Source organism: Ostrea edulis, chromosome 6, assembly GCF_947568905.1.
Source record: "Ostrea edulis chromosome 6, xbOstEdul1.1, whole genome shotgun sequence".
NCBI lineage: Eukaryota > Metazoa > Mollusca > Bivalvia > Ostreida > Ostreidae > Ostrea > Ostrea edulis.
In genome coordinates this window covers 31,074,657-31,100,072 of record NC_079169.1, presented here as the reverse complement: position 1 = coordinate 31,100,072, position 25,416 = coordinate 31,074,657, and the positions used below count along the sequence as shown (strand labels likewise).

Genomic DNA, 25,416 nt, shown 5'->3' with positions numbered 1-25,416 from the left:
GATATTTGTTTCTGTTATTAAAATAAATTTAAGGAAGTCTCCCAACAATTAAGGGGAGAGGGGTATAGTTACTTGTCTTTATGTCTTTTGAAACTTGTGGTCTCATGAAGTCTGTCCATCTAAGTGATAGTTCAAAGCGAAGAGGAGTTTGATTTTATCCTTGCCACAGACAGGTGTGGTTGTGGTTGGTTCATTAGGCGACTAATGGATCTCTGGGTTAGAATAGGTCCTCAGTACCCTTTGCTTGTCATAAGAGGCGACTAAATGGGGTGGTCCTTTGGGTGAGACCGGAAAAACCGAGACCCTGTGTCATAGCACGTGTGGCATGATCCCTCCCTGCTCAAAGGCCGTAAGCGCCAAGCATAGGCCTAAATTTTGCAGCCCATTACTGGCAATGGTGACGTCTCCATATGAGTGAAAAATTATCGAGAGGGATATTAAACAATGTAAAATTAATCGATCTTCTTGGAATCTTTGCCACGTGTTGAACTCGGGTAGTCATCTCTTCCATGGATTGCCTCCCTGTTTAGATATGAAATCTGCTTTCTCTCCTTGCTGGTCGACCTGAGAATTGTCTCCTCCCTGCTGGGCAATCATGATATTGCCTCCTCTCCTTGCTGGTCAACCTGAACATTGTCTCCTTGCTGGTCAATGAGAAATTGAGGATAACACGGTGATCAATCTCATAATTCCTCTAAAGAATACAAAGGGTGTGCTTGATTTGTCTACCAACCACAAAGTGTACACCTTTCTGTAATCAAGTGTAAAGGTGTACACCTACACCCTGTAAAGGATATGTATTGGTAAATGCACCAAATAATTTATTATGGTGAGACAGAAAAATTGCAGATGTTTTTCTCCATATTTTGTTAGTTATAAAGTGGTCGTCGTCGGCCTCCTTCCGTCCAGGTTGAGTCGAGTCCAGTCGCTGCATCTCCTCGTGTGACTGTGAAGACGGATGCGGGAGTGGCAGTCTTTGCCGCAAAGGCTACAGGTGTGGATGGTCGCCGACTGGTCTGTGGAGCTGGTCTTGCGAGTGGCTCTCTTTTTCAAGCAGTTGCGGTTCTGCTCAGCTTACGTGGTGTCGCTCTGCACAGTTTCTCTCCAGGAATCCCGGGATCCTGCGTGTCATTTCCAGCACTCTTCATCTCCCTTTTGCAGGTGACTTTGACGTGCAATCTAGGGCGGTCTTTGGGTCTGGAACCTCTTGAGAGCTCCCCATACAGCAGATCCTAGACATCCGGCCATCCTCCTTTCTGCAAACGTGGCCAAGCCAGTGGAGGCGGCGCTGACTCGGGAGGGTGTAGATGGTGGGCAGACCAGCACGCTCCAGCATGTCAGTGTTGGGGATTCTCTCCTGCCATCTGACCCCGGTATGCGTCTTAAACAGCGCAAATGGAGGCTATTCCGTCGCTTTTCCTGGGCGGCGTATGGTTTTCGCTGGAATAGAGGAGTGTGGACAAGACACAGGCTCTGTACACCGGCATCTTAGTATTCACCGTCATGCTGTTGGCCCACACTCTCTTGTGTAGCTTTGACATCACTGCAGCAGTTTTGGCGATCCTGAGGTTGATCTCTGGTTCAAGAGAGAGGTTTGCGCAGATTGTGAACCCCAAGTACCGAAATCTATCGACTGTGTTGAGCTCCTGACTCCCCATATGGATTCTCGGTGGGGTCAGTTCTCTGTCTTATTTAAGCTGATCTTAAGATCAAATTCATCACAAGAGAGAACAAAGCGGTAAATCAACCTCTGGTGTACTTCTTTAGTGTGTGTTGCCAAGACAGCATCATCGGAAAAGAGGGCCTCCCTGATGGTGACATACCTGACTTTTGTTTTGGCACGTAGCCAGGACAGATTGTACAGCCTGCCATCGGACCGCATGTACAGGTAGACTCCATCCTCGTTCTCGTTGAAGGTACGGGCCAGGAGGATCGAGAAAATGATTCCGAAGAGGGTTTGGGCGAGTGCATAGCCCTGCTTGACTCTGCTCTTGATGGAGAACGGGTCTGATGGTGAGTCGGTAACTCGCTATTCTGAGCATGTCGGTGTGGACGGAGACAGTGATGGGGTGCAGCTTCGGGGGACAGCCGATTTTCTTCAGGAGTTGGAAGAGGACACTTCTGCTGACGAGATCAAACGCCTTTGTCAGATCTATGAAAGTAAGGAAAAGCGGCTCGTTTGCTCTTGGCACTTCCCCTGTAGCTGTCTCACTGAGAAGATCATGTCGATGGTAGATCACCCTGCCCTGAATGCGCACTAAGATTTAGGATAAACCCGCGCTGCTAGGTTCTGCAGTCAGGTCAAAATGTCTCTTGTGAAGACTGCAAAATGCTCAACAGAGAAATGCCCTGGTAGCTGTTGCATTCGCTACGATTGCCTTTGTTTTTGTAGAGAGTCACTATCTTGGCGCCACACATGTCTCGCGGTATGATCCCTCTCTCCAGCACAGGCAGAGTAATCCGTGCAGGTCCTTGAGCAGTTCTTTTCCCGCCCTGATCACCTTTGGAAGTATACAATCTTCATCATGGGCTATACCGGTGAGGAGACAGTCGATGACCTTGCTAAGTTCCTCTGTTGTTGGCTCCTCGTCCAGTTTGTCCAGAACAGGTAGCTGGCTGATGGCATCGAGTAATGTGTCGGTCACGACGTTCTGCGTGGATTAAAGCTCAAGGTAGTGCTCTACCCACCGTTCTTGTCTTGATTTTGGTCTTCAGCCGGACACTCTTGATGGTGGACGGGCCCGTGGTTTGTTTAATGCCTGTATACATGCCTCCTGTGTTGTCCTGGTCAGCGTCTGTCTGTATCCTGTGACTTAGAGCTGGAGCCACTAATCATTAGGGCAGCTGGCATTTGCTGCGAGCAGTCCTGCATGCTTTTTGTGGCGTAGCACGGGTTGTTCTCATATGCTAGGTGCGCAGCACGCTTGGCCTCTACTGCAGGTTCCATCTCTTACCAGTTTTTCTCAAACCAGTCCTCGTTCCGATGCTTCTTCTCCTCGGGGACCTCTAATCCGGATTGATATAGAGCTGTACCCGTTTGCGTTGTCAGTGGTGCATGGCATCTCGAGTTTTTATCCAGTGACCTTCTTAGAGATTCACGTAGTCTCTGGGAAAAGGAACCGCACGGGACTCGGCTAGCGTTGGTGCATGAGAGGCTCTTGGTTTTGGTGTGGTGCATTTTGCGTTGGATGAGGTGGATCTTGGAGAGGACTAGGGTGTGGTCCGTGTGGCAGTCAGCACTGTACATGCTTTTGGTGTTCAGGTCACTACTCCTGGTCAGTATGCCAATGCTTGGATCTTGGATGGCGCCATGACACATTGTGTCTATCTTTGTGCTGGAAGGTTTTCGTCACCGCCACGTTGTTATAGGAGCACAGATCAAGAAACCTTTGACCGTTGTATACTTGTAGTTCTGATTTATAATTCAATCAACATCATAATGGCCATTCAGTCAAATCTAAAGTCCTTTTTGAGTTTCGATTTATCAATACCATGTCGAATTCACTTTAATGTATGTCTATAACGGATTTAATATATTTTTTGTTATGAGTAACATTTACCACATACCAGTCGAAAACAACGAAAATAAGTAGACAATACAATTCGTAAAACAAACGCAAATGTGAGTTGGCATTGTCAAACATTTTAGAAAATAATTTTGTGAATTCTTTATGTTTTGGAAATTGACAAGAAACTCTGTTTCTATACTCTAAAAATGGATGCTTTCATTGGTACACCCAGGAGCTTCTTAGGCTTCACCACCTGGGCCCCCATGGGACCCACTGGGGGCCTCAAGGTGGCCACCAGACCCCTTGCTGTACTGTAAACAGGAGTTACATTTTGTAATTGCTAGAAAGAGCAAGATTTAAGGGGACATGGACACGATTTGAGCTGAAAATTTTCAAATTTGATTTTTAATGTTTAGAATGCTTAACTATGGTATTACTAATGATTAGCAAAAATTTGAATGTCAGTAGTCAAGGTTCATGGTTTATGTGGAGCGGATCAGAAACCCTTGACTTGGGAAGATGGGTACATGGGAGATACAGCGGTCACAAGTCCTTGTTATGTAAACAAGCCTCGTGTCATGTTTTTGTTTACATAGGTTAAATAAACTAGTAAAAGTTTCGTTTAAAGCAGATTTTTTTTTCAATTTATAAGTTAATTCTTAACATAATTACCCGGTATATAGCTTTTAGTGTTTGACACATCTCATTTTGTTTTAAACACGCTATTTCTAATGTAAACAAAACCATGACACGAGCCTGGTTTACATAACAAAAAATTGCGAGTGCTGTATTTCACTTATAACTCAACAATTGATATTCAAATTTTGATTGACCATTGGAAATACTTTAGTTAAGCATTGTAAACAATACGAAATGTCAGCTCAAATCGTGCCCATGCCCCTTTAACAGCAAAATATACTAGCTAGCAACCCTGCTGTTCCTGGCAATTACGGAATGTAATTTCTGTCGGCGTGCTGGCTATAGTTCGCGGTTAAACCCTGCTCTATTTAGCAATTACATAATGAAAGGTGAAGATAACGAACAGTGATTAATCTCATGAATCCCAAATAGATAGGTGAGCAAACACGGACCCCTGGACATACCTGAGGTGGGATCAGGTGCCTAGGAAGAGTAATCACCCCCTGTCGACCGGTCACACCCGCCATGAATCCTATATCTTGATCAGGTACACGGAGTTATCCGTAGTCAAAATCAGTGTGCCACGAACGGTCTAGCAATCGGTATGAAACGCGCCAGACAGCATTTGACCCAATGATAGGTTGTATTGGCAAACTAGATCGTTATAACGACCATAGAATTTGCGAAGTGTTGTCTTTAAACGAGACTGTTGAAACCCATGTACCATCAATTTGTTTGTCAGTAGTTTGCCTTGATTTAGAAACTGACCATACGCATAACAAGCTCCTGTGTATTGAGTCAGTTGAGAGATATAAACTCCATATGCAGGTGATAATGGAATATTGCTACATAAATATTGGAAGTTGACGATGGAGAAGCTGAAATGATTTATCATCCCGTTTGTCATAAAGTTGAGTTGTTAGTTGCCGTTAATATCTACTCTCAATGAAATATTTAAGTATGAAGCAGAAATGGACGACTATGTGGTGTCTTTTATTTTGAGCTCGCAGGGATATATCGAATCGACATATGAATGAAAGTTATTATTGTTAATAGATAAAACGTCGTCGAAATATCTAAATGTCGAATTGAAGGCCACAGCAAGATATGTTTCTTCTCACATAGAAGTTTCTGAATAAATTCTGTTTCATATGAATATAACACAGGTCAGCTAACAAAGTGGCACAATTCGTGCCCATGGGAATTCCGACAGGCTGTTGGAAGACCTGATCACCAAAGACCATGAAGGTATTGTCAATGAGAAATCTACCATATTTTTTATTTCAACTTCAGAATACTTGTGCATGGAATCAGAGTGGTGTTTAACAAAGTAATTTTTAATTTGTAATCTGGAGGGAGAGCTACTATCATGACTCCGGTGTCGGCGTCAGCGTCGGCGTCACACTTCAAGGAAAAACCTGGGCTATATCTTTTGAACCAATTGGGATAGGGCTTTGATATTTTACATATTGATGCCTCATTTGACCCAATGATCTTTGTCTTGAACTTTGACCAACTGTTCAAAAACTTTTTTTTCTTAACCTTGGTTATATCTTTTGAACCAAGAGTGATAGGGCTTTGGTTTTTCAAACATAGATGCCCTGTAAGACATTTCTTTTGTTACCAGAACTGTTGACCTTGGACTTTGACTTACTTTTCAAAAACATTTACTTTGGCCATATCTGTTTGAACTTGAGGGGTAGGGATTTGATATGTCATATTTAGATGCCTCATGACCAGACCTTTGATATGGTATCAAAACTTTTGACTTAGTAACTTTGGACTATGACCTATTTTTCAAAAAAATTAACCTTTTGAACAAAAGGTTAAGTAGAGTCATGCTTCCCGGCGAGCTGTGATATCTTCTGACAACTTTGGTTTATTTCGCATTTTCAACACTATTTTCATATCTTATATATAATCAGGTGTATAGTTCCCCCTAATAATTTAGTTAAGTGTATGTCCATTCTTTATTAAAGGGCATTAAATTTGTAAATTATTGGCCAAACTCAGTCAAGTGGAGCTATATCCTCGCCGTGATCGATTTTATTCCCAGTCTGGTTTTTAGTCTTTACAAAACACTCCCCCTAATCGTTCTAGATTGTCACCTAAGGCTGAGTTAATGTAATTCATTGTTTTTCTATAACTTTAATATAATAAGTGATAATTTTGATAGACCTCTTACGCATTTTGGGCTCTGTGCGATATTACATATTTTTTCATTACTTTCGGGCTATTTTTCATTACTTTCGGGCTAACTCCCTACTTGATATATATGGAGCGCTCTGTTAATTTAGCGCTCCATACAAAAAAAAAAATTCTTAAGGGCAGGCCTGGTTTGAGGGACTTTAAAGCCAAAATCGGTGCCTAAATGCTTAGGCCAAACTTGAAGGTAATTTCAACATTGTAGATAATAAAGAATAGGTTCGAAATATGAAAAATTCATATTATATATATATATGTGTGTGTGTGTGTGTGTGTGTGTGTGTGTGTGTGTGTGTGTGCTACAAACACATAAAAAAGAAACTTGATACAACAAAGTGACCTTTTCCGAAGAATTGTTCTCTCATATAAGGTCTTTTCTTTTGCTACCCTGAATTGACCCTTTATAAGAATGTATACTGTAGATATCCGGTATTTTATGTATTACTTTTCAGTCAATCGATCATTTCGTATATCTGTTAAGTGAAGATTTTTTTTTACATGCATACAATTTATATGTTTTTTGGGGTTTTTTTTGGTGTGTGTGTGTTTTTTTTAAGTCTGTCTCACTTTCAGAAGCCGCATTATATATGTTATTTTAAACCAAATGGTCATGCTTTGTTTATTCTAATTTGCTTTGTTTATTCTAATTTGCTTTGTTTATATAAATTTTAATTCTAATTTGACTCATAAATATATTATGCTAGCATTATATGCTTTATATTAATTATATTTTCCCCATTTGTTTATTTGAATATATTACACCACTATGGGTCAAGCAAACACACTTGAAAAGGAACAAATAAATATATGCAATACAATTTTCAATATACACTGTACAATAAAATGGATAGTTAACAGATCAACGAATTTTTATTGCATCGGGTAGATTTTGTGAACTGAGCCATTACATGCCTAGATTATTTCCCTCAAATATCGGAATGTGCCGTCTAAATCGGTGCCCGCTTATAATAATTCAGCTGTCATTTGTATCAGTGCAGACTGTGTAACAGCGGACGTACAACACGCTAGCATCCTGCTTCGTAACATAGTGTGAAACAGACTTTAGTTGTCAATAATCGGAGCACTCGATCAACAAAACCACGTGTACGTGAGAGAAAAGTATAAATTCTGCAACAAGTGTGGTGAAATAAGTACCCCGGTTTTCTTCGGTTCAACGATCACCGGGAAATTTTCTTTGTGGTAACACTTTTTTTTTAGTTAAACAAGACATTTGTAAGTAAACTTTCGTGGATGTTGTAGGAAATTAAAAACAAATATTCATTCGGAAGTGGAGTAATTGTGACGTTGACCAGGATTACTTACGGTAACTGTACACTATGTAACCAATGCTTCTATATGCGCAGTCAGGCAAGTTAAGGTTAAAGATGCAGAATATATTACATAATGAATTGACACAGTTTGTGGTTTTACTGCCGATCAACAAAGACACAAATTAAGCGGGAATAGAAAGGCTTTGTTCTGTGACACGGAAAACATCTGTATTTTTAAACAATGAATTTGTACTATTTATGAATTAAAGACGAAGACTTTTGTGTGTAACATTTAAATATTATCTGAAGATACTGGACTTAGAACAGTGTTTTAAGGTCTTTAGTTTAATACTTCCTGTATGTATACATATTTATGTTATACACTCTCTACTGAATTAGCATACAAATCTCTCGTGGTCGCACGTGTAATTAAAGTTATAAATAGGCTGACATGCCGCTAACCTTTCTATGCCGGCAAAACGCTAATGCAGCGTTTTTTTCACTAAATTAATGTGCAGTATTTAAAAGGTGGCACATATGAATTTTTAACTTAGTTTTAGCAAAAATTTTGTGCGTAATAATATCTCTCTCTCTCTCTCTCTCTCTCTCTCTCTCTCTCTCTCTCTCTCTGTGTGTCAATTTTCTCTATTAATCTAAACTGTTTCTCATAAGTAAACAGATGGTGACGCATAATTTTAATTAATTGCCTCATTCTGTCAAAGGCCTCGTGCATGTTACGTAACTGTTCCCTGGCCTCGAGGAAATAACACCTCAGTCGTCTATAGATGTGATTGCCAGACGTTCCCTTGTCCCCACGGGCACTGTAACCAGCAAACGAGACAAATGACCATAGATCGCCCTCAACTGACCAACAGGAACTATAGACCATACTAACCCCCCTTTTTATAACAAGTCAATATATAGCTAGCTGTGATAAAATATTTATGCATTGGACGATTAACATATATATACATACGTCGTTTGACAGCCAAAAAGTGTCAAAGGTGAAATGAATTGAAATTATTTCTCTCGTAACATGAGATATCGTATTAAATTATCATGTGATGGTAAACACCTTTTTTTTTATGTTTTATACCAACTATAGAGGAAATTTTGATAAATCAGGAGGATTGTATCATCTGGCTGTCCATGTAACCGGGATGTGTGTAAACTATCAAAATGGTGTATGAACACACCGTATGTGATGGGATAGACCTCAACTTCATCATCGATGGTAGTGACGAGGAGAACGAAGAAGAATGGCTGAGGTAAGGCCAAGCTCAAATAATTACAGACCTTGTTATTTTTTTAGACTACGACTTAGTGACAGTTTTTTCCGTGATTAATTAATTAATGTAATTAAAAAGTTGTTCGTGTATAGTTTCTAAGCAACATACCGATAAAAATTGTATATTGAACATAGAGAATTTAAATATCTTCATCGTTTGTGCAATTTAATTGAAGGTGATCGTAAATATTTCCTATTTCATAGAAAATACCTCTAAATATAAAACTCAAACAGTACAGGCCTAGTGATTTTGGTGTGTGTATGTGGTGTGGTTGTTTGGTTATTATTATATTTTTATCTATTTATTTGCTGTTATTATTTTATTCATGTTGTTTTATGTGTGATTTTTTTTATTTTGGTGTGTTTGTGGTGAGAAGAATACTTGTATATTCATAATTATGATAACATTACTGGCTGCTCTAATGATTTTCATAAAATCTGTAACGCACTGTGCTCCCCGGTGTAAATCTGTAGCGCACTGTGCTCCCTGGTGTAAATCTGTAAGGCACTGTGCTCCCCGGTGTAAATCTGTAAGGCACTGTGCTCCCCGGTGTAAATCTAAGACACGATCGTAGAACGAGAACCAGTTTAATCCTGTTTCTTCACCGATGGAAGTTGATCCTGTCGGATTCACTAATTTAATGCTCATATACTGTTTCAGGGTTATTTTATGAATAATTAAGCTAGACCAATACCAGTGGCGGATCCACAATTTTCTGAACTGGAAGGGGGGGGGGGGGGGGGCAGTAACAGGTTTGGGGTCTGGGGGCTGTCTTGAAGCCCCAGTGGATCCACATCGTCGCTTGCCACGGTTACTGAGTCCAAAAAACCGGGGGGGGGGGGGGGGGGCACCATTGTTGATCATCTCCATTTTTTGTCGTTCCCTTCAAAGCAGCAATTTTCTAAAGGTTTGTAACAACATAGGGGCTAGTGTAGAAAAATCAAGACAAAGCTTTGATTGGTCCCACTGGCGGATTTAAGGAAGCGCACCCCGCCCCCCCCTCCCTAAGATTTTCGAAATTAAGGTAAACTATGGCCCTTTCTTTGAAGAGAAGTAAATGAAAACAGAACGATTGATTGATTGCGTTTTTATGCCGTTATGGCAATATTTTGGAACCGCTTTTATTTATTTTGTCAATTCGTGATATACAGTTCTGTACAAAACGTTTCCGTAATTACGTCGGTACTGACTATTTCCGATTATGAAGAAAAGGAAAAGAGTGGATTAATTTTCAAAACTTTTAACACCGGATGATGGTGTTTGTATATAACCCTTCTTTGAATGAAACTCTGTTATTTATGTTACATGAGATATTGTCAAATGACGATTTAGAAGGCTTAACCTGTGTCTTACAAAATCCCTCAAACCCAGGAGCTTCTTAAGTCACTGTGAACTTGAAAAGTGCTTTGGTCTTAGCATAAACAATGTGTCTTACGGCGTGTCCGTGTTTGAGGGCGAAGCAAAAAGTATATTGGTATTAGTATTAATATCCATAACGGGATAAAAAAAATCTCAATTTACAAAGTGTATGCAGACAGCTACATGTATCAAAACATTTGTTATCTTGATGCCTGACTTTAGACATTCAATCCGCCTATTCATTGATTCATTCCTAGAGGGGCGAAGTGGAGCTCTCCCTATACGTAACACATATATACATTTTTAAAAGGAAAATATAGAAAACTAATGAAAAATTAAACCATGCCTACGGAGCTTGAAAATTTTGGTCCAAATGGGTTGTGAGAGACCTTCACCCGGCCTTTATCATGATTGAGAAAATATGAGTTAATTCCATGTAAATATGTGTCCTTGCGCTTGCATTATATTGGAATTGTTGCCATTTTGATCCACATTTTTAAGTTCCATATGTATGGTTTAATTTTTGTTAGTTTTCTATATTTTCCTTTTAAACATGTGTGTGTATGTATATATATTATATATATATATATACATGTATAATACATGTATACCATTTTACCTACAGGGAAAGATCCACTCTCACAGCCCTTCGGTGGGACGTGAGAGGGCTTTGCCCTCTATTACCCATAAGGAGAGTTTGTGCCCCCAAACTTCAGTTCCTGGATCTAGTGCCAGGCCTGGATTTCTTGATTGAAACTTAAGTCGAAACTTGGACTTAAATCTGAGATTTTACTCATATTCTGACTGCTCAAATAACAGAAAACAAAGACTTAATTGAGTTTGAGATTTTTTTTGAGAAATCCCAGCCTGGTATGCCAGTTAGATATTGAGATTTGGACAATACATAAAGTAGGATAGGAATGCCTGCCATTTTTATAGGGAAAACAGTTAATTATGCTGAATGACCTCAGCGAGATGAAACAGCTTCTGAATGTTCAATTCAAATATATATTTTTGGGAAATGAAAATGTTGAAACAATGTTAGTTTATGGAATATTAATATATTTGTTTTTAAAACAGGTTTACTATTGTACTTTCTACTCCTAGTTATGGTATATTGTACAAAAAGTCACTAATCATCAATTTATCTTTTTGTTTTGTCGTCATTTCGCCCCGATATAAAGAAAAGACAACAGAATCAAATCATCCACCAACTTGCTGTATTCTATTGTTATTCTTGATCTGGAACTTGTACAGCTCTCGTACTTTAATGCAGTTTTAATTATATTGCAATATGATATCAATGATATTTTAAGGAAAAATGGCTTTTAACAGACCAGTTTACACGAGTTCACATTTTCTTAATTCGTATTTTTCAAGGACTATATAAATACGCTTTACGGATTGAGACCAGTAAAAATACGGTAATCGAATGTCAATTTAGCATTTTCTGCATCTGTATCTCTTGAGTGTACACACTTTATTCTCTCTAGTTTCTTTTATTTTACATACCCCACAAGAAATGTACTGGTTGTTACTAGAGTTTTATGTTATCAAAAACTATAATCTCTCTGACAAAAGTCAAATCTTACTGACACAAATTTCATACTAAATACTGAGAAAATTGAAAAATGGGTAAGCAGTTCTGTTTTATCTACCCCATCATGAGCAGTGAAAGATGAAATAAATTTTATGAAATTATTACCATATGATAAGATCAAACTTGTTGTCTCTGCTTCATGCCATCCAGCATTCTTGAGGTTATAACTAAAGATTAGATAAATGTTCTTTGTATAATTTATACATTCTTATTCATTATGGTGTAGGTTAAACACTAATACATGTATGTAAATAATCATATGACTATATTTTTTTTTAACTCTTTGTAGGTCATCGCCTGTTAAATACTTTACTACCGAGTTGTCACTTAGAGGACGTCTCAAAAGGCTGCTACTACGAAAGCCTTCAACAAGTACATCTATTTCTTTATCAGTTTGTCGTGATTAGCAGTCATCTTACGTGATTTAACAATTATTGTTCCATGTGGTCGACTGCATAAAGCACAACTAAATACATGTATATAGTAAAAAATAAATTGTGTGTCAATACTTTTTGTGCTTGGAATTGAATGTGAAAACATACTAGAACACATGCTACAAGGGGGGGGGGGGGGGGGGGGGGGGGGGGGGGTCATCTGTTTGTGGACTGTATTAGTGTTTGTGGATTAGATCTTATAATTTTCCTATGATACTTCACACAGGTCATGCATTCATGAATGATAATGGTCATATCTGAAAGACAATTCGAGTTAATTTTGGTATCTCATGAATACTTGTTTCTTCCACAGCTACGCCATATTACAGTATTTATGATTACATTTCTATTCAGAAAAATATGCTTCTTTATATTTGTTTGTACGTGTCCTTCTCTATATTTGTTTGTACATGTCCTTCTCTATATTTGTTTGTACGTGTCCTTCTCTATATTTGTTTGTACAAGTCCTTCTCTATATTTGTTTGTACGTGTCCTTCTCTATATTTGTTTGTACGAGTCCTTCTCTATATTTGTTTGTACGTGTCCTTCTCTATATTTGTTTGTACGTGTCCTTCTCTATATTTGTTTGTACGTGTCCTTCTCTATATTTGTTTGTACGTGTCCTTCTCTATATTTGTTTTTACGTGTCCTTCTCTATATTTGTTTGTACGTGTCCTTCTCTATATTTGTTTTTACGTGTCCTTCTCTATATTTGTTTGTACGTGTCCTTTTCTATATTTGTTTGTACGTGTCCTTCTCTATATTTGTTTGTACGTGTCCTTCTCTATATTTGTTTGTACGTGTCCTTCTCTATATTTGTTTGTACGTGTCCTTCTCTATATTTGTTTGTACAAGTCCTTCTCTATATTTGTTTGTACGTGTCCTTCTCTATATTTGTTTGTACGAGTCCTTCTCTATATTTGTTTGTACGTGTCCTTCTCTATATTTGTTTGTACGAGTCCTTCTCTATATTTGTTTGTACGTATCCTTCTCTATATTTGTTTGTACGTGTCCTTCTCTATATTTGTTTGTACGTGTCCTTCTCTATATTTGTTTGTACAAGTCCTTCTCTATATTTGTTTGTACGTGTCCTTCTCTATATTTGTTTTTACGTGTCCTTCTCTATATTTGTTTGTACGTGTCCTTCTCTATATTTGTTTTTACGTGTCCTTCTCTATATTTGTTTGTACGTGTCCTTTTCTATATTTGTTTGTACGTGTCCTTCTCTATATTTGTTTGTACGTGTCCTTCTCTATATTTGTTTGTACATGTCTGTTTTTTCTTGACAGTGTATACTGTAGATTCCTTAATATTTGCGAGGAATTTATCGCGTAATTTTGCAAGAGGCATCACTTGTGAAAAAGAAATTACCCATGCACTCTAAATTTTCTGTTACATGTAAGAACTTTTGATTAACAGACAACAAGCAAATTCATGTTCACACAATTTGAAGTATTTGAGTCATTTCACCATATCAAAGTACTCGCTTCACAAGGAATCTCCAGTGATGAACAGCTTTGCATTGATTGACATTTTAATTGAGAATGGAAGATCTGAAAAGACTAATATATATATAGTGTTTGTTTGCTTTTGTTGGTGAACTGTTTTACATCCTATTTAAAATTGTTCACTCGATACATTTATAAAGTGCCACACATTTTGACCTATGGCTGCAGTTCAGGGCCATAGTGGTGAGGGTTCTTTATTGCACCAATGCCCACCATGACACAAGACTTCTACTGTTAAGGTCGTATCCAAAAGTCTCATCACTTTCACTTCTGATGTCGAGCAAAGACTCGTCACTTTCACTTCTGATGTCGAGCAAAGACTCGTCACTTTCACTTCTGATGTCCAGCGAAGACTTGTCACTTTCACTTTGTCAAGCACTGGTAACCGAACAGTCACTACCAATGAATGTCTGTATAACTGCTAGGCTACCACAACCAGAATAAATATTGTGAAATTGATAATAAGAAATAAATCTGCATGTGCATGCATGATATATGAGGGATTAAACCACAGCTAGTAACAGATAATTGATAGGAAATAAATATATGCATGCATGATATATGATGGATAACCTATCTGTATTTGGTAGGGAGTATATTAGTAATTCCTTACAATGGAGATTTCCTTATAATTGTGTTTTTCATGTTTGATCTAAGTTGATGAAATATTACTGTAAGGGTCATGATAAAAGGAGATTTCTTTAGGTCAAAAGTCAAGGTTACTACATCCATTCTTGATTTCTCCATACGAGTGAAAGATTCTCAAGCGGGGCGTTAAACAAAATACAACCAACCAATATCCATTCTTCAAAATCTATTACTAATCTTAAAGTTGGATATTTTGAACCATAGACAATGTACAGTATGATGTGCTACAGCACTATCGGTCGCATAATTTGAGGATGAAATGTGGAGGAATATGGACTTGAATGTGTCTAATTTTAAGAGGGGAGGGATTAGTTCTTGCTTGAGAAGCTATAGTTTCATTCAGAATTTATTGACCAATAATAACAACTGAGGATTTTAACATATTTGACAATTTTTGTCTTTTAAGGAATACGTCTGAGAATTTTTGATCTGATATGCAAGCTGTTATTATGCATCTTGTACATTGTTCGAGTCTCTTTGGACGAGCCTGTCAACTACCAGTGGTGAGTACAGTTAATACAGTGTGTGTAGTTAATACAGTGTGTGTACAGTTAAACTTGTCTACTCTGACACCTATGTAGTTCAATTTACTGCGAATTCTGGCCCTTATGAATTTTTATTACAAATTCTCTTGATGTTGTGTAATCCAACACCATGTTTGCCAGCTAGTTTGATTGTATGAAGATGGAGATGTTAGCATTGTGTACTATTTCAGCGGTTAGTATATAGGGAAACTTATACTACCTCGCTAGAGAGCTAGCTTTTCTAGTGATGTGGTAGAGTCTCTCTCTTGATAACACAAGTTAAGCAACGGCGAGCGTGATCAGCACTTGGATGGGTGACTGCTACACATTACACTATTAATTTCAGGTATTAGCACGACAGTATTGTTATGTGTTAAGTGTTAAGATTTCTGAATTATGGGACATTTTTTCTACTAATAAGTGTCTGCAGTTTTTGAGAAACCCTTTTTAGCTCAAAACTGAGAAAGATGTTTGTTAAATTAAAATCTACTTTTGTTGAAGCATTTATCATGGTAATAAAATTCATAGGTTTTTTTTAAATTTGCAAATGTGTTATAGTGGTAAAGTAATTATGTTGATATATGTTGCACAACTCCTCAATTTTTTCTCTTGTCTGTTCATACTTACAGTAAAAAATGTCATTTATTGCAGTGTGTTGTAAGATTTGGTTTAATTTACTGTGTAATTAGACCACATAAAACTGTGTTCAAAATATATATAAGCCATAAAATTGCCATACTGTTTAAACAAATGTTTGACATTGACCTTTTATGACTCCGTGCAGCAAGGTTTCAAATAGTTTTTTTTAAAGGAATAAATTTTCCTTCTACAATCATAAACTTCTCCAATGTCATAAATTTAGCACTAAACATACATTCTTTATGTTGACTATATATAGAGAAATTTAGCACTAAACATGCATTCTTTATGTTGACTATATATATATAAATTTAGCACTAAACATACATTCTTTATGTTGACTATATATAGAGAAATTTAGCACTAAACATGCATTCTTTATGTTGACTATATATATATAAATTTAGCACTAAACATACATTCTTTATGTTGACTATATATATATAAATTTAGCACTAAACATACATTCTTTATGTTGACTATATATAGAGAAATTTAGCACTAAACATACATTCTTTATGTTGACTATATATATATAAATTTAGCACTAAACATACATTCTTTATGTTGACTATATATAGAGAAATTTAGCACTAAACATACATTCTTTATGTTGACTATATATATATAAATTGAAGTGGGACACACCATAGATATAACGTGATTGTATTATAGAATTTATTTAGAAACAGAATATGTACTAGAGTACCAGGCAGCCGGGTTACATAGACGTGATCTATATCACAATTGTAAAATGTTGATGCATGTATTTGAATAGGAATTAGCTTAAATTTTACTCTTGAATTTCTATTCAAATGATGTGCTTTATGAATTTTAACTCACCTGAGCCAAAAGCTAAAGTGAAGTTCTGTGATGAATTTAACCAATGGAATTAACTAGGTAGTTGTTTGTAAACTTTTCACATTTTTAATTTCTTCTCTAGAATCACTTGTCCAATTTTCAGCCATACTTGGCACAAGGTATCCTTACATGAAAGGAAGTAAAGTTTGTTGTATTGAAGGCCTATGCTCCCTTGTAGGGGAGATAATCAGAAAATGTAGTCATGAGTATAGAATGGGCTCTGTCGAAACTTGCATGAAGTTTCCCCTATAAAAGGAAAATACAATTGTTTCAAACCTTGATCCCAAGAGTAGGCAATGACCATAGCAAGGGTTTAAAGTTGTCGTACATGATAAAATATATGGGGGGGGGGGATCTTTCTAAATCTTTTTTTTTTTTTTGGAAGAACATCAAAGATACATTTCATCAAATCAATTAGCAAGTATCCTTATGAGTGTAGATTCAATCTTGTACGCATCATAACCCCCAAAGTCATGATTGGGCAACAATGATTATTATACTTTCATATTAGTTAAATCTGATTAGTCTAGATTCACTTTGAAATGGTGTTAAACAATATAAAATCAATCAATCTCAAGAACCACAAATTACACTCGTGTTAATGCAAGTATCTCTCTGTAGTGTAGATTCAATTTCATTCAAATTATGACCTTTCCTTACCGGGCTAGGGTCAAGCAAGCCAAACATTTTGGGCTTAGCAATATAAAGGAAAAAGATCTTTCTATCAAGAATCACAAGTCTACGATTTGTCGAACTGTTATGCAAGTAGATTCAAAATTGTTCAAACCCTTTGAGGTCAAGGTGAGGCCACGAGATTGAAAGATTCACATGTAACATATAGGGAAGAAAATCTTCCAAAAATTTCCTGTTAAGAAAAAGGGTACACTATGTCCAATTATTTTGTTCAAAGGGGGTCATGATAAGGCCACAGATAATGTTTAATTTTTTTTTTACATAGGAATATCAAAAACAAATCTTTAAAAAAAATATTCAAGAATCACAAGACAATATTCCTAAGACTATGACTAAAGTCCCACATTGGAATGTGTTAAAAAAATTGTTTTAAAAGATTTCTTTTTCAAATTCTCTGAAGAACCATAAAGTCTGTCAAATTGATATATATAATCATCCTCATGTAGTACTTGCATAATAATAAATGTAATTGTTGACTGTAGTACTGCAGTCAGGATAGGTAGCATTAAGGGTTTTTATTATATGATTGAATAATTCCTAGCTCTCTAATTGGCTGAGATCCAACAATGTAGAAATCATACTACGTTATGTTTACCTGCACGTGACCTTCCCGGTGAACATAAGGAATTATTTTTTCCACATAGGACCAAAAATAGGTCGGGAACTTCCAATTTGACGCGATCGATTATACTTATTTTTGCTGTCCAATGAAATTCCGCGTTTCTCACTGGGTTCGTCTAAGATTTCAGCAGATGTATATAAACACTAGAAAAATGGTGAGGTTTGTTTTTTAATCATTTAATCATATAATAAAACAATTATTGCTGTTATTGAGGTCAATACAATGATTTAGCCACCTTTGAAGTACAATAGTCACCTCGCCCTTCGGGCTCGGTGAATATTGTACTCCTCAGGTGTCTAAATCATCGTATTGACCTCAAAAACAGCAATAATTGTATAATAGCATGAGTAAATATGTATAAGCGAGATGACTAGGTAACTACTGGTACATAAACAAGTGGCCCAGAGGCTACAATGCTAACCTGAGATCTTTTGTACAAAAGATAATTGGAAAACATTGTAATCAGAAAACTGCATTTACTTTCTGTAAAATGATTTACAAATTAAATGAATTTATTCAGCAAACTGATTTCTTAATGATAAGTGCATCAAATAAGCAACAGTGAGATCATTCAATTTTGGTTTGGATCAGTGCTTTTTCTTCAGGTTTGGTTCAAACTTAAAAAACCAGCAATATTTCTGAAATTTGATCATTCCATTTTAAGGATGTACTCTACTTCGTCATAATGGCTGACTTCCTTTTTAAAACATGTATGAAAATATAAATATTAGCAATATTCATTTCAAATTTGATGACCTAGCTGAGTAGCTCAGTAGGTTAGCACATTGATTTCAGAACTGTAAAATGTGGGTTCGAGTCCAGCAAGGATTTTAAATTTTTGCTTTTTTTTTTGAGTTTTCAATTTCAAAATATTGTTGCACTTCTCCTTCACTTTTCATTGATTCATATCAAAATTTTCTGGTGTAGCATTCATCCTTAATATCGTATACTATATTTAAAAAATTCTAATGCCATATTTGTAACAGCTATAGACTGCAACACCTAGTCAAAAGTCATTAGAGATACAAGTTTTGTTTAAATAATTAAACTACTAAAACACCTAGAACTTGCCAAATGATCTGTCATCTTAGATCAGGTTTGATGTCATGATAATTCAACAATTGTTCACCAGTTTGTGACAGGACTCACCCCCCTTTTTTCACAATTAAAGTGATTGAGTGACCCAAAAAATGATAATCGATCGTATCAATGGTTTAGTTTTGGTCCAATGTTGGAAAAATCAAATATCATATTCACCTGTAAGGCACATGCAGGTGAATATGATGTTCTATTTCTCCTTGTTGGTTAGATGAAAGCCAGTCAGAAAACACAAAATTATGGTATTCGATCATTTGATAAATGTATTTATATTAGCAGTCATCCATAGAATATTGTGGTAATCTGATATGAAACCGAAATAGTGTGCCATCTTTTCAAGCTGAAGAATTTATAACTGCATGTCAATACATGAGTAGATTTGCTGAAGAGAAGTTTGCATGCTAAGGTGGTGTCAGATAGATTGTCAGCTCTGTATTCCTAGCTCAGTGAGCTTTTTTTTAGAGGAATGTGTTAACAATGAAAGCTTTATCAACCAATAAGACTTTTTCTGAAGTTTTAACAGACTTATAAAGTTCACTTTTATGACAATGTGTATGATTCATATGGTATTATGTAACAAAGGGTTCTTGTCAATTTGGAGAGCTGAATTTATGCAGCTTGTTTCTCCATTGTGCATGTTTTCATCATTGCTATAATCTCCTCTCAACATTGTATTTTATTCTTTACAATACTCATGGTCATTTGGTGTAAACTTTATTTGATTCATATAACAATATTGTATGATATTTTGACATTTTTATGAATAAAACCTACATGAAAATGTAATATACAACAGAGGTATGTGATGCTATTTACCTGCCAGGTGTTAGTTTTCATTGCAAATATTTGAATAATGAATTTGCTTAGCAGAGTGAAAAAAAGTCAGCAGTAGTGAAAAAAAAAAGAAAAAGAGAGAGAGAGCACAAGAAAAAGAGAGAGAGCACTAGTGGTACCTCTCAGTGTAGCTGCCTATTTGTTGAAAATCGAAACACCTGCACTTTTATCTCATATTAGTTGTATTTTACCGGAGTTTTTTTCCGACTTGAATTTGTACTATCAATAAAAACATTTTAAGTAGAGCATAAAATTGAACAGCGATATCTTTGCTTTTTGGGGATTGTATTTTATCAAAGGACAACCTCAATTAATCTTTTCACTTTGACGATTGACATAGGTAAAAGGGAAAAGAAAAACTTACAAAGGAGAACACAAGATTTTGATTAGAGTTGATTTACACAGTTAGATATTATTTCTTATCTTAAGCATTCAGTGAGTGTGTTGACTAGCTATTTCCTGATTTATGAGTTAGAAAACTTACTCATATCATTTTCAACATTGTCCTATAAATCGTCTTAATTAAACATTAAAGTGACCAATATATTTGAAATGAAATTTATAGTCTGTATCAATATAGTACAGTTTCGTCACTCTCCTGAGACTCGTTTTAATGACATGCTCTAAAACAAGGTTTTGGTTCAGTCTCGCTGGCATGGAGTCTGATGTGGTCTGCTCACAGAATGTATAATATGGCCTTATTTTATCCCATCTAAGATTTCATTAATTTTTTTTGCAATGCTTGATGTGATTATTAAATGAAGCAACATGTAATAGCATTAGATGTATGAAAACGATTTCAATACTGATATATATATGTATAACTTTATTTTGTTACATTGCTAAAGCAATTAAACTAGGAGATTCTCAATTTGATTTCTTTGTTGTTATTTTTTTTTTTTACTTGTGATGTCACCACCTGTAAATGAAGTGCCACAATTTTACATTTAAACATTTAAGCTCATGGCTAAAGCATTGAGAGTTTTGTGTTTGGTGTTCACGGCTAAAGCAATGAGAGTTTTGTATTTGGTGTTCATAGTTAGAGCAATGAGAGTTTTGTATTTGGTGTTTACGTCTAAAGCATTGAGAGTTTTGTATTTGGTGTTCACGGCTAAAGCAATGAGAGTTTTGTATTTGGTGTTCATAGTTAGAGCAATGAGAGTTTTGTGTTTGGTGTTTACGTCTAAAGCATTGAGAGTTTTGTATTTGGTGTTCATGGTTAAAGCAATGACAGTTTTGTGTTTGGTGTTCACGGCTAAAGCAATGAGAGTTTTGTGTATGGTGTTCACGGCTAAAGCAATGAGAGTTTTGTATTTGGTGTTCATAGTTAGAGCAATGAGAGTTTTGTATTTGGTGTTTACGTCTAAAGCATTGAGAGTTTTGTATTTGGTGTTCACAGCTAAAGCAATGAGAGTTTTGTATTTGGTGTTCATAGTTAGAGCAATGAGAGTTTTGTATTTGGTGTTTACGTCTAAAGCAATGAGAGTTTTGTATTTGGTGTTCACAGCTAAAGCAATGAGAGTTTTGTGTTTGGTGTTCATGGTAAAGCAATGAGAGTTTTGTGTTTGGTGTTCACGGCTAAAGCAATGAGAGTTTTGTATTTGGTGTTCACGGCTAAAGCAATGAGAGTTTTGTATTTGGTGTTCATGGTTAAAGCAATGAGAGTTTTGTGTTTGGTATTCATGGTTAAAACAATTAGAGTTTTGTGTTTGGTGTTCACGGCTAAAGCAATAAGAGTTTTGTACATGTATTTGGTGTTCATGGTTAAAGCAATGAGAGTTTTGTGTTTGGTGTTCATGGTTAAAGCAATGAGAGTTTTGTATTTGGTGTTCATGGTTAAAGCAATGAGAGTTTTGTATTTGGTGTTCATGGTTAAAGGAATGATAGTTTTGTATTTGGTGTTCATGGTTAAAGCAATGAGAGTTTTGTGTTTGATGTTCATGGTTAAAGCAATGAGAGTTTTGTATTTGGTGTTCATGGTTAAAACAACGAGAGTTTTGTATTGGTGTTCATGGTTAAAGCAATGAGAGTTTTGTATTTGGTGTTCATGGTTAAAGCAATGAGAGTTTTGTATTTGGTGTTCATGGTTAAAGCAATGAGAGTTTTGTATTTGGTGTTCATGGTTAAAGCAATGAGAGTTTTGTGTTTGGTGTTCATGGTTAAAGCAATGAGAGTTTTGTATTTGGTGTTCATGGTTAAAGCAATGAGAGTTTTGTATTTGGTGTTCATGGTTAAAGCAATGAGAGTTTTGTATTTGGTGTTCATGGTTAAAGCAATGAGAGTTTTGTGTTTGGTGTTCATGGTTAAAGCAATGAGAGTTTTGTGTTTGGTGTTCATGGTTAAACAACGAGAGTTTTGTGTTTGGTGTTCATGGTTAAAGCAATGAGAGTTTTGTATTTGGTGTTCATGGTTAAAGCAATGATTGTTTTGTATTGTGCCAACAGCTATAGCGACACAAGAAAACTTTGGTTTCTGAGCTTATCTAAAGACCCATGACACTAATTTCTAAATGCAGAGCATTTGGTGAAGGAGCAGTCGCTTTCCATGTTTTAGCTTGCTGGGACAAATGTCTGGAGAGTTATTGTTATGACCCCAGAGAACCATGTCGTTTTATGATTACTATGCATTAATTACTATGGTTACGATGTATCACAATGATTACTATGGTGACTATGTATCACTATTATTATTATGTAACAATGTATCACTATGGTTACAATATATTACTATGGTTACTATGTATTATTATGGTTACTATGTATTACTATGGTTATTATGTATATCTGTGGTTACTATGTATCACTATGATTACTATGTATCACTATAGTTACAATGTATTACTATGGTTACTATGTATCAGTATGGTTACAATGTATTATCATGGATACTATGCATTACTATGGTTACTATGTATTATTATGGTTACTATGTATTTCTACTGGTATATTTACAGCAATGGGCAGCACTGCAGTACTGTGAACAAGACAGAGGCCCTACCTCAGGATGATGGAAGTATGAAATTTTCCTCCACAGCTATCAACTGGTTTGTATATATATATCTATCTAGTCTTGTTTCAATATAAAATCCGGTTGTAGCATTAGCTGAAGAATTATTATTTTTAAAACAAGGATATATCATGAGGTCAATAATTCAGATTATTTGCATTTAGTGAAATTGACAAATGATGGGGGAGGGTGGGTGTGTGTCATAATATGATCATGGATAAACTGTGCACAGTTTAAGAAATAAATCGAGATCATTCAACGTTAGAATTTAGGGGGTTAATAGGCCACTAGGTCAAGACAGATTTTGGTAGACAGTGAAACCTTTGCTTTGGCTTTGTAGGGAAAGGATTTTCTTTTCTTACATATCTGTAAACCTCTCTACCAACTACATGTAGTATCTATCACAAAGATTCAGTGCTGGACCGTGGATTCTGCCACAACGTATTACTCCATTCCATCTTCAATTTCAAACCACGAATTTAAAATAATTGTTGACTGGAATTTAGGCCATTGATTTTGAGTTTGTTTAAATGCACGAATTAGGAATCTTGAAAAATTACTTGTTCTTAACTCTAAAATGTTTGAAAGTAGATTGAATTATAATCCATTTAAATGTAACATTTTGTTTTTCATGCATCAACCAGATTGATATGTTTGCCATTTGTCATAGCATTTTAAGAAAAATAGATTAACACTGTGTCACCTGTCAATGGAAACCTTTCTCCTTTGAAGGTATTTGATAATATGGGTGGATCGCCCCCTTGTTCTGTGGCTATTCCAGAGCTGCCTCTCGGGCATTACCCTCATCAAGGCCTGCCTGGACATGCTTATTGTCTCAAAGGTCAGTATATTTATAGCATTGTAACCCTCATCAAGGCCTGCCTGGACATGCTTATTGCCTCAAAGGTCAGTATATTTATAGCATATTGTAACCCTCATCAAGGCCTGCTTTAAAAGCTGACCCACTTATTTTCTATAAGGTCAGGATATTTATAGTGCTGTAACTCTCACCAAGGCCTGCCTCGACATGCTTATTGTCTCAAAGGTCAGAATATTTATGGCATTATATTTACATTCACTGAATCTTTTCTCTTATATTTTTTTTTAAATTGGCATTGCTTTCATTATAGACAATGAATGCATGTTTGTTGCAAACTAGTTTGAACAATTTTTTTTTAATACCACCTGTCCGTTTAATCATTACCATATATGGAGCGTTACCAAGGTCAAAGGACATATTACATGTAGCTGTTCCATTTAAAGTAACAAAATGGTCAAAGATATGATATTTTAGCACTTAAATCTAGTCTATATTTTTATTTTTAAAAAAAAACAGAAAAATATAAATGTCTTTATTTGTTGTTTTATTGGGTGATGAAAGTAGCAATCATTGCAGAAAAATTTGCATAATTTATGTTATTGTAAAAGTAACAGTCATCAAGGCCTGCCTCCACATGTACATAAAATTCATTAACAGTTTTCCCTCTCATTCTTTTATAATTAATGACTAAATGGCTATATTCCCAAACTTTATATTTCTTGTTGGCTATGATTTTGTATTACAGGGAAACTTTATAGAAAAAGCAACACAGGATGGCTTTATTTTGGAACTGATATGTTCCATTCCAATTCTACTGACTGTGAGTGATTCTTTTATTCTAGGGTTTTTTTCAGTGGGGTTTTTAAAAGAGTAAAACCTTTCCAGTTCATGAAAGAAAAACGATTGATTTTATTATTGAGGAAATGATTAACAAGTGATCTAACATACAAGATTCCTGTCTACGTAAGTTTCTGTCAATAAGAAAATAGTTTTTACAAACTTCTAACAACCTAGACATGAGCCCTTATGTCTGTTGAATGAATTCTTTAATCATACATATTTTTATAATTAACAAAATGCTGTGGACTAATGGATCTTTTGAATTGAATACAGAAGTGAGTGATTACATATAAAGGAAAATGAGATATACATGTTGTATTAAGACATCATAAATAGTTTTTGGGTTCTGATGATATTTGATGGGCAATAAAATCTTCAATTTTGTTTTAGTGTGTGTGTATTATATATGTATTATACTTAGAGCTGAATACATGTGTTACTTATAATTTGTTAAAATAAGTAAATTGGTATTACATTCATAGGTGTTTTAATTAGTAACTCGATCTGTATGTTCAAAATTAGTAAAATTGGATTTTAAATAAAACATTTAATCTTTCAGGCTAAGAACTTGAATCCAATCAGTTTGAAAATATGTTGTTTATTAGATGTTATTGTTGAACTTATTGGTAAGCATGGTTATTATTTTGCAACAGCTGTAACCTGATTTTATGAATTCAGAAAAATGTTTAGGGATACAAGTTTTGTGAACTTTTGCAGTGGTTTTATCCGCCTCTGTTGATAAATCTGTATGTGCCCGGCTTCCTCAATGTGTGGCTGGTGAAGAAATCGCTGGAAAATCTCTTTGTAAGTGTCGACAGTCTCACAGTTGTCTGCCAGTAATGATGACAGTGTTGAAGGGTTTAATGACATAGATGGGAGGACAGGGCATCGTTAGTGTTAACATCGCATGTCAGGTCTGACAGAAACACAAACAAAAAGTTCAAGTCGTTGACAGTCAAATAAGTATTAGGAGGGGGTATTTTATGGGTTGCTGTAAGACTTCCTCTTTTGTATTTT

General features: G+C 35.9%; 1 protein-coding gene across 12 annotated transcripts in view; it reads left to right on the top strand.

Annotated features, from left to right (window-relative positions):
• The first annotated feature begins 7,328 nt into the window (after positions 1 to 7,328).
• Positions 7,329 to 25,416, top strand: part of LOC125646647 (potassium channel subfamily T member 1-like) — a 41,966-nt gene continuing 23,878 nt past the window's right edge. Inside the window, exons 1-9 of one of the 12 annotated variants that reach the window (XM_048873111.2) lie at positions 7,329 to 7,553; positions 8,750 to 8,892; positions 12,162 to 12,244; positions 12,620 to 12,634; positions 14,869 to 14,965; positions 22,687 to 22,776; positions 23,472 to 23,580; positions 24,305 to 24,379; positions 25,117 to 25,203. In XM_048873111.2, coding sequence (XP_048729068.2) covers positions 8,804 to 8,892; positions 12,162 to 12,244; positions 12,620 to 12,634; positions 14,869 to 14,965; positions 22,687 to 22,776; positions 23,472 to 23,580; positions 24,305 to 24,379; positions 25,117 to 25,203 — 645 coding nt within the window. In that variant the 5' untranslated portion in view covers positions 7,329 to 7,553; positions 8,750 to 8,803. Of the gene's footprint in view, positions 8,629 to 8,729; positions 8,893 to 11,652; positions 11,697 to 12,161; positions 12,245 to 12,619; positions 12,635 to 14,868; positions 14,966 to 22,686; positions 22,777 to 23,471; positions 23,581 to 23,751; positions 23,785 to 24,304; positions 24,380 to 25,116; positions 25,204 to 25,416 lie in introns of those variants that run through there. The other 11 variants (XM_048873106.2, XM_048873107.2, XM_048873105.2 and 8 more) reach the window with 11 other exon arrangements.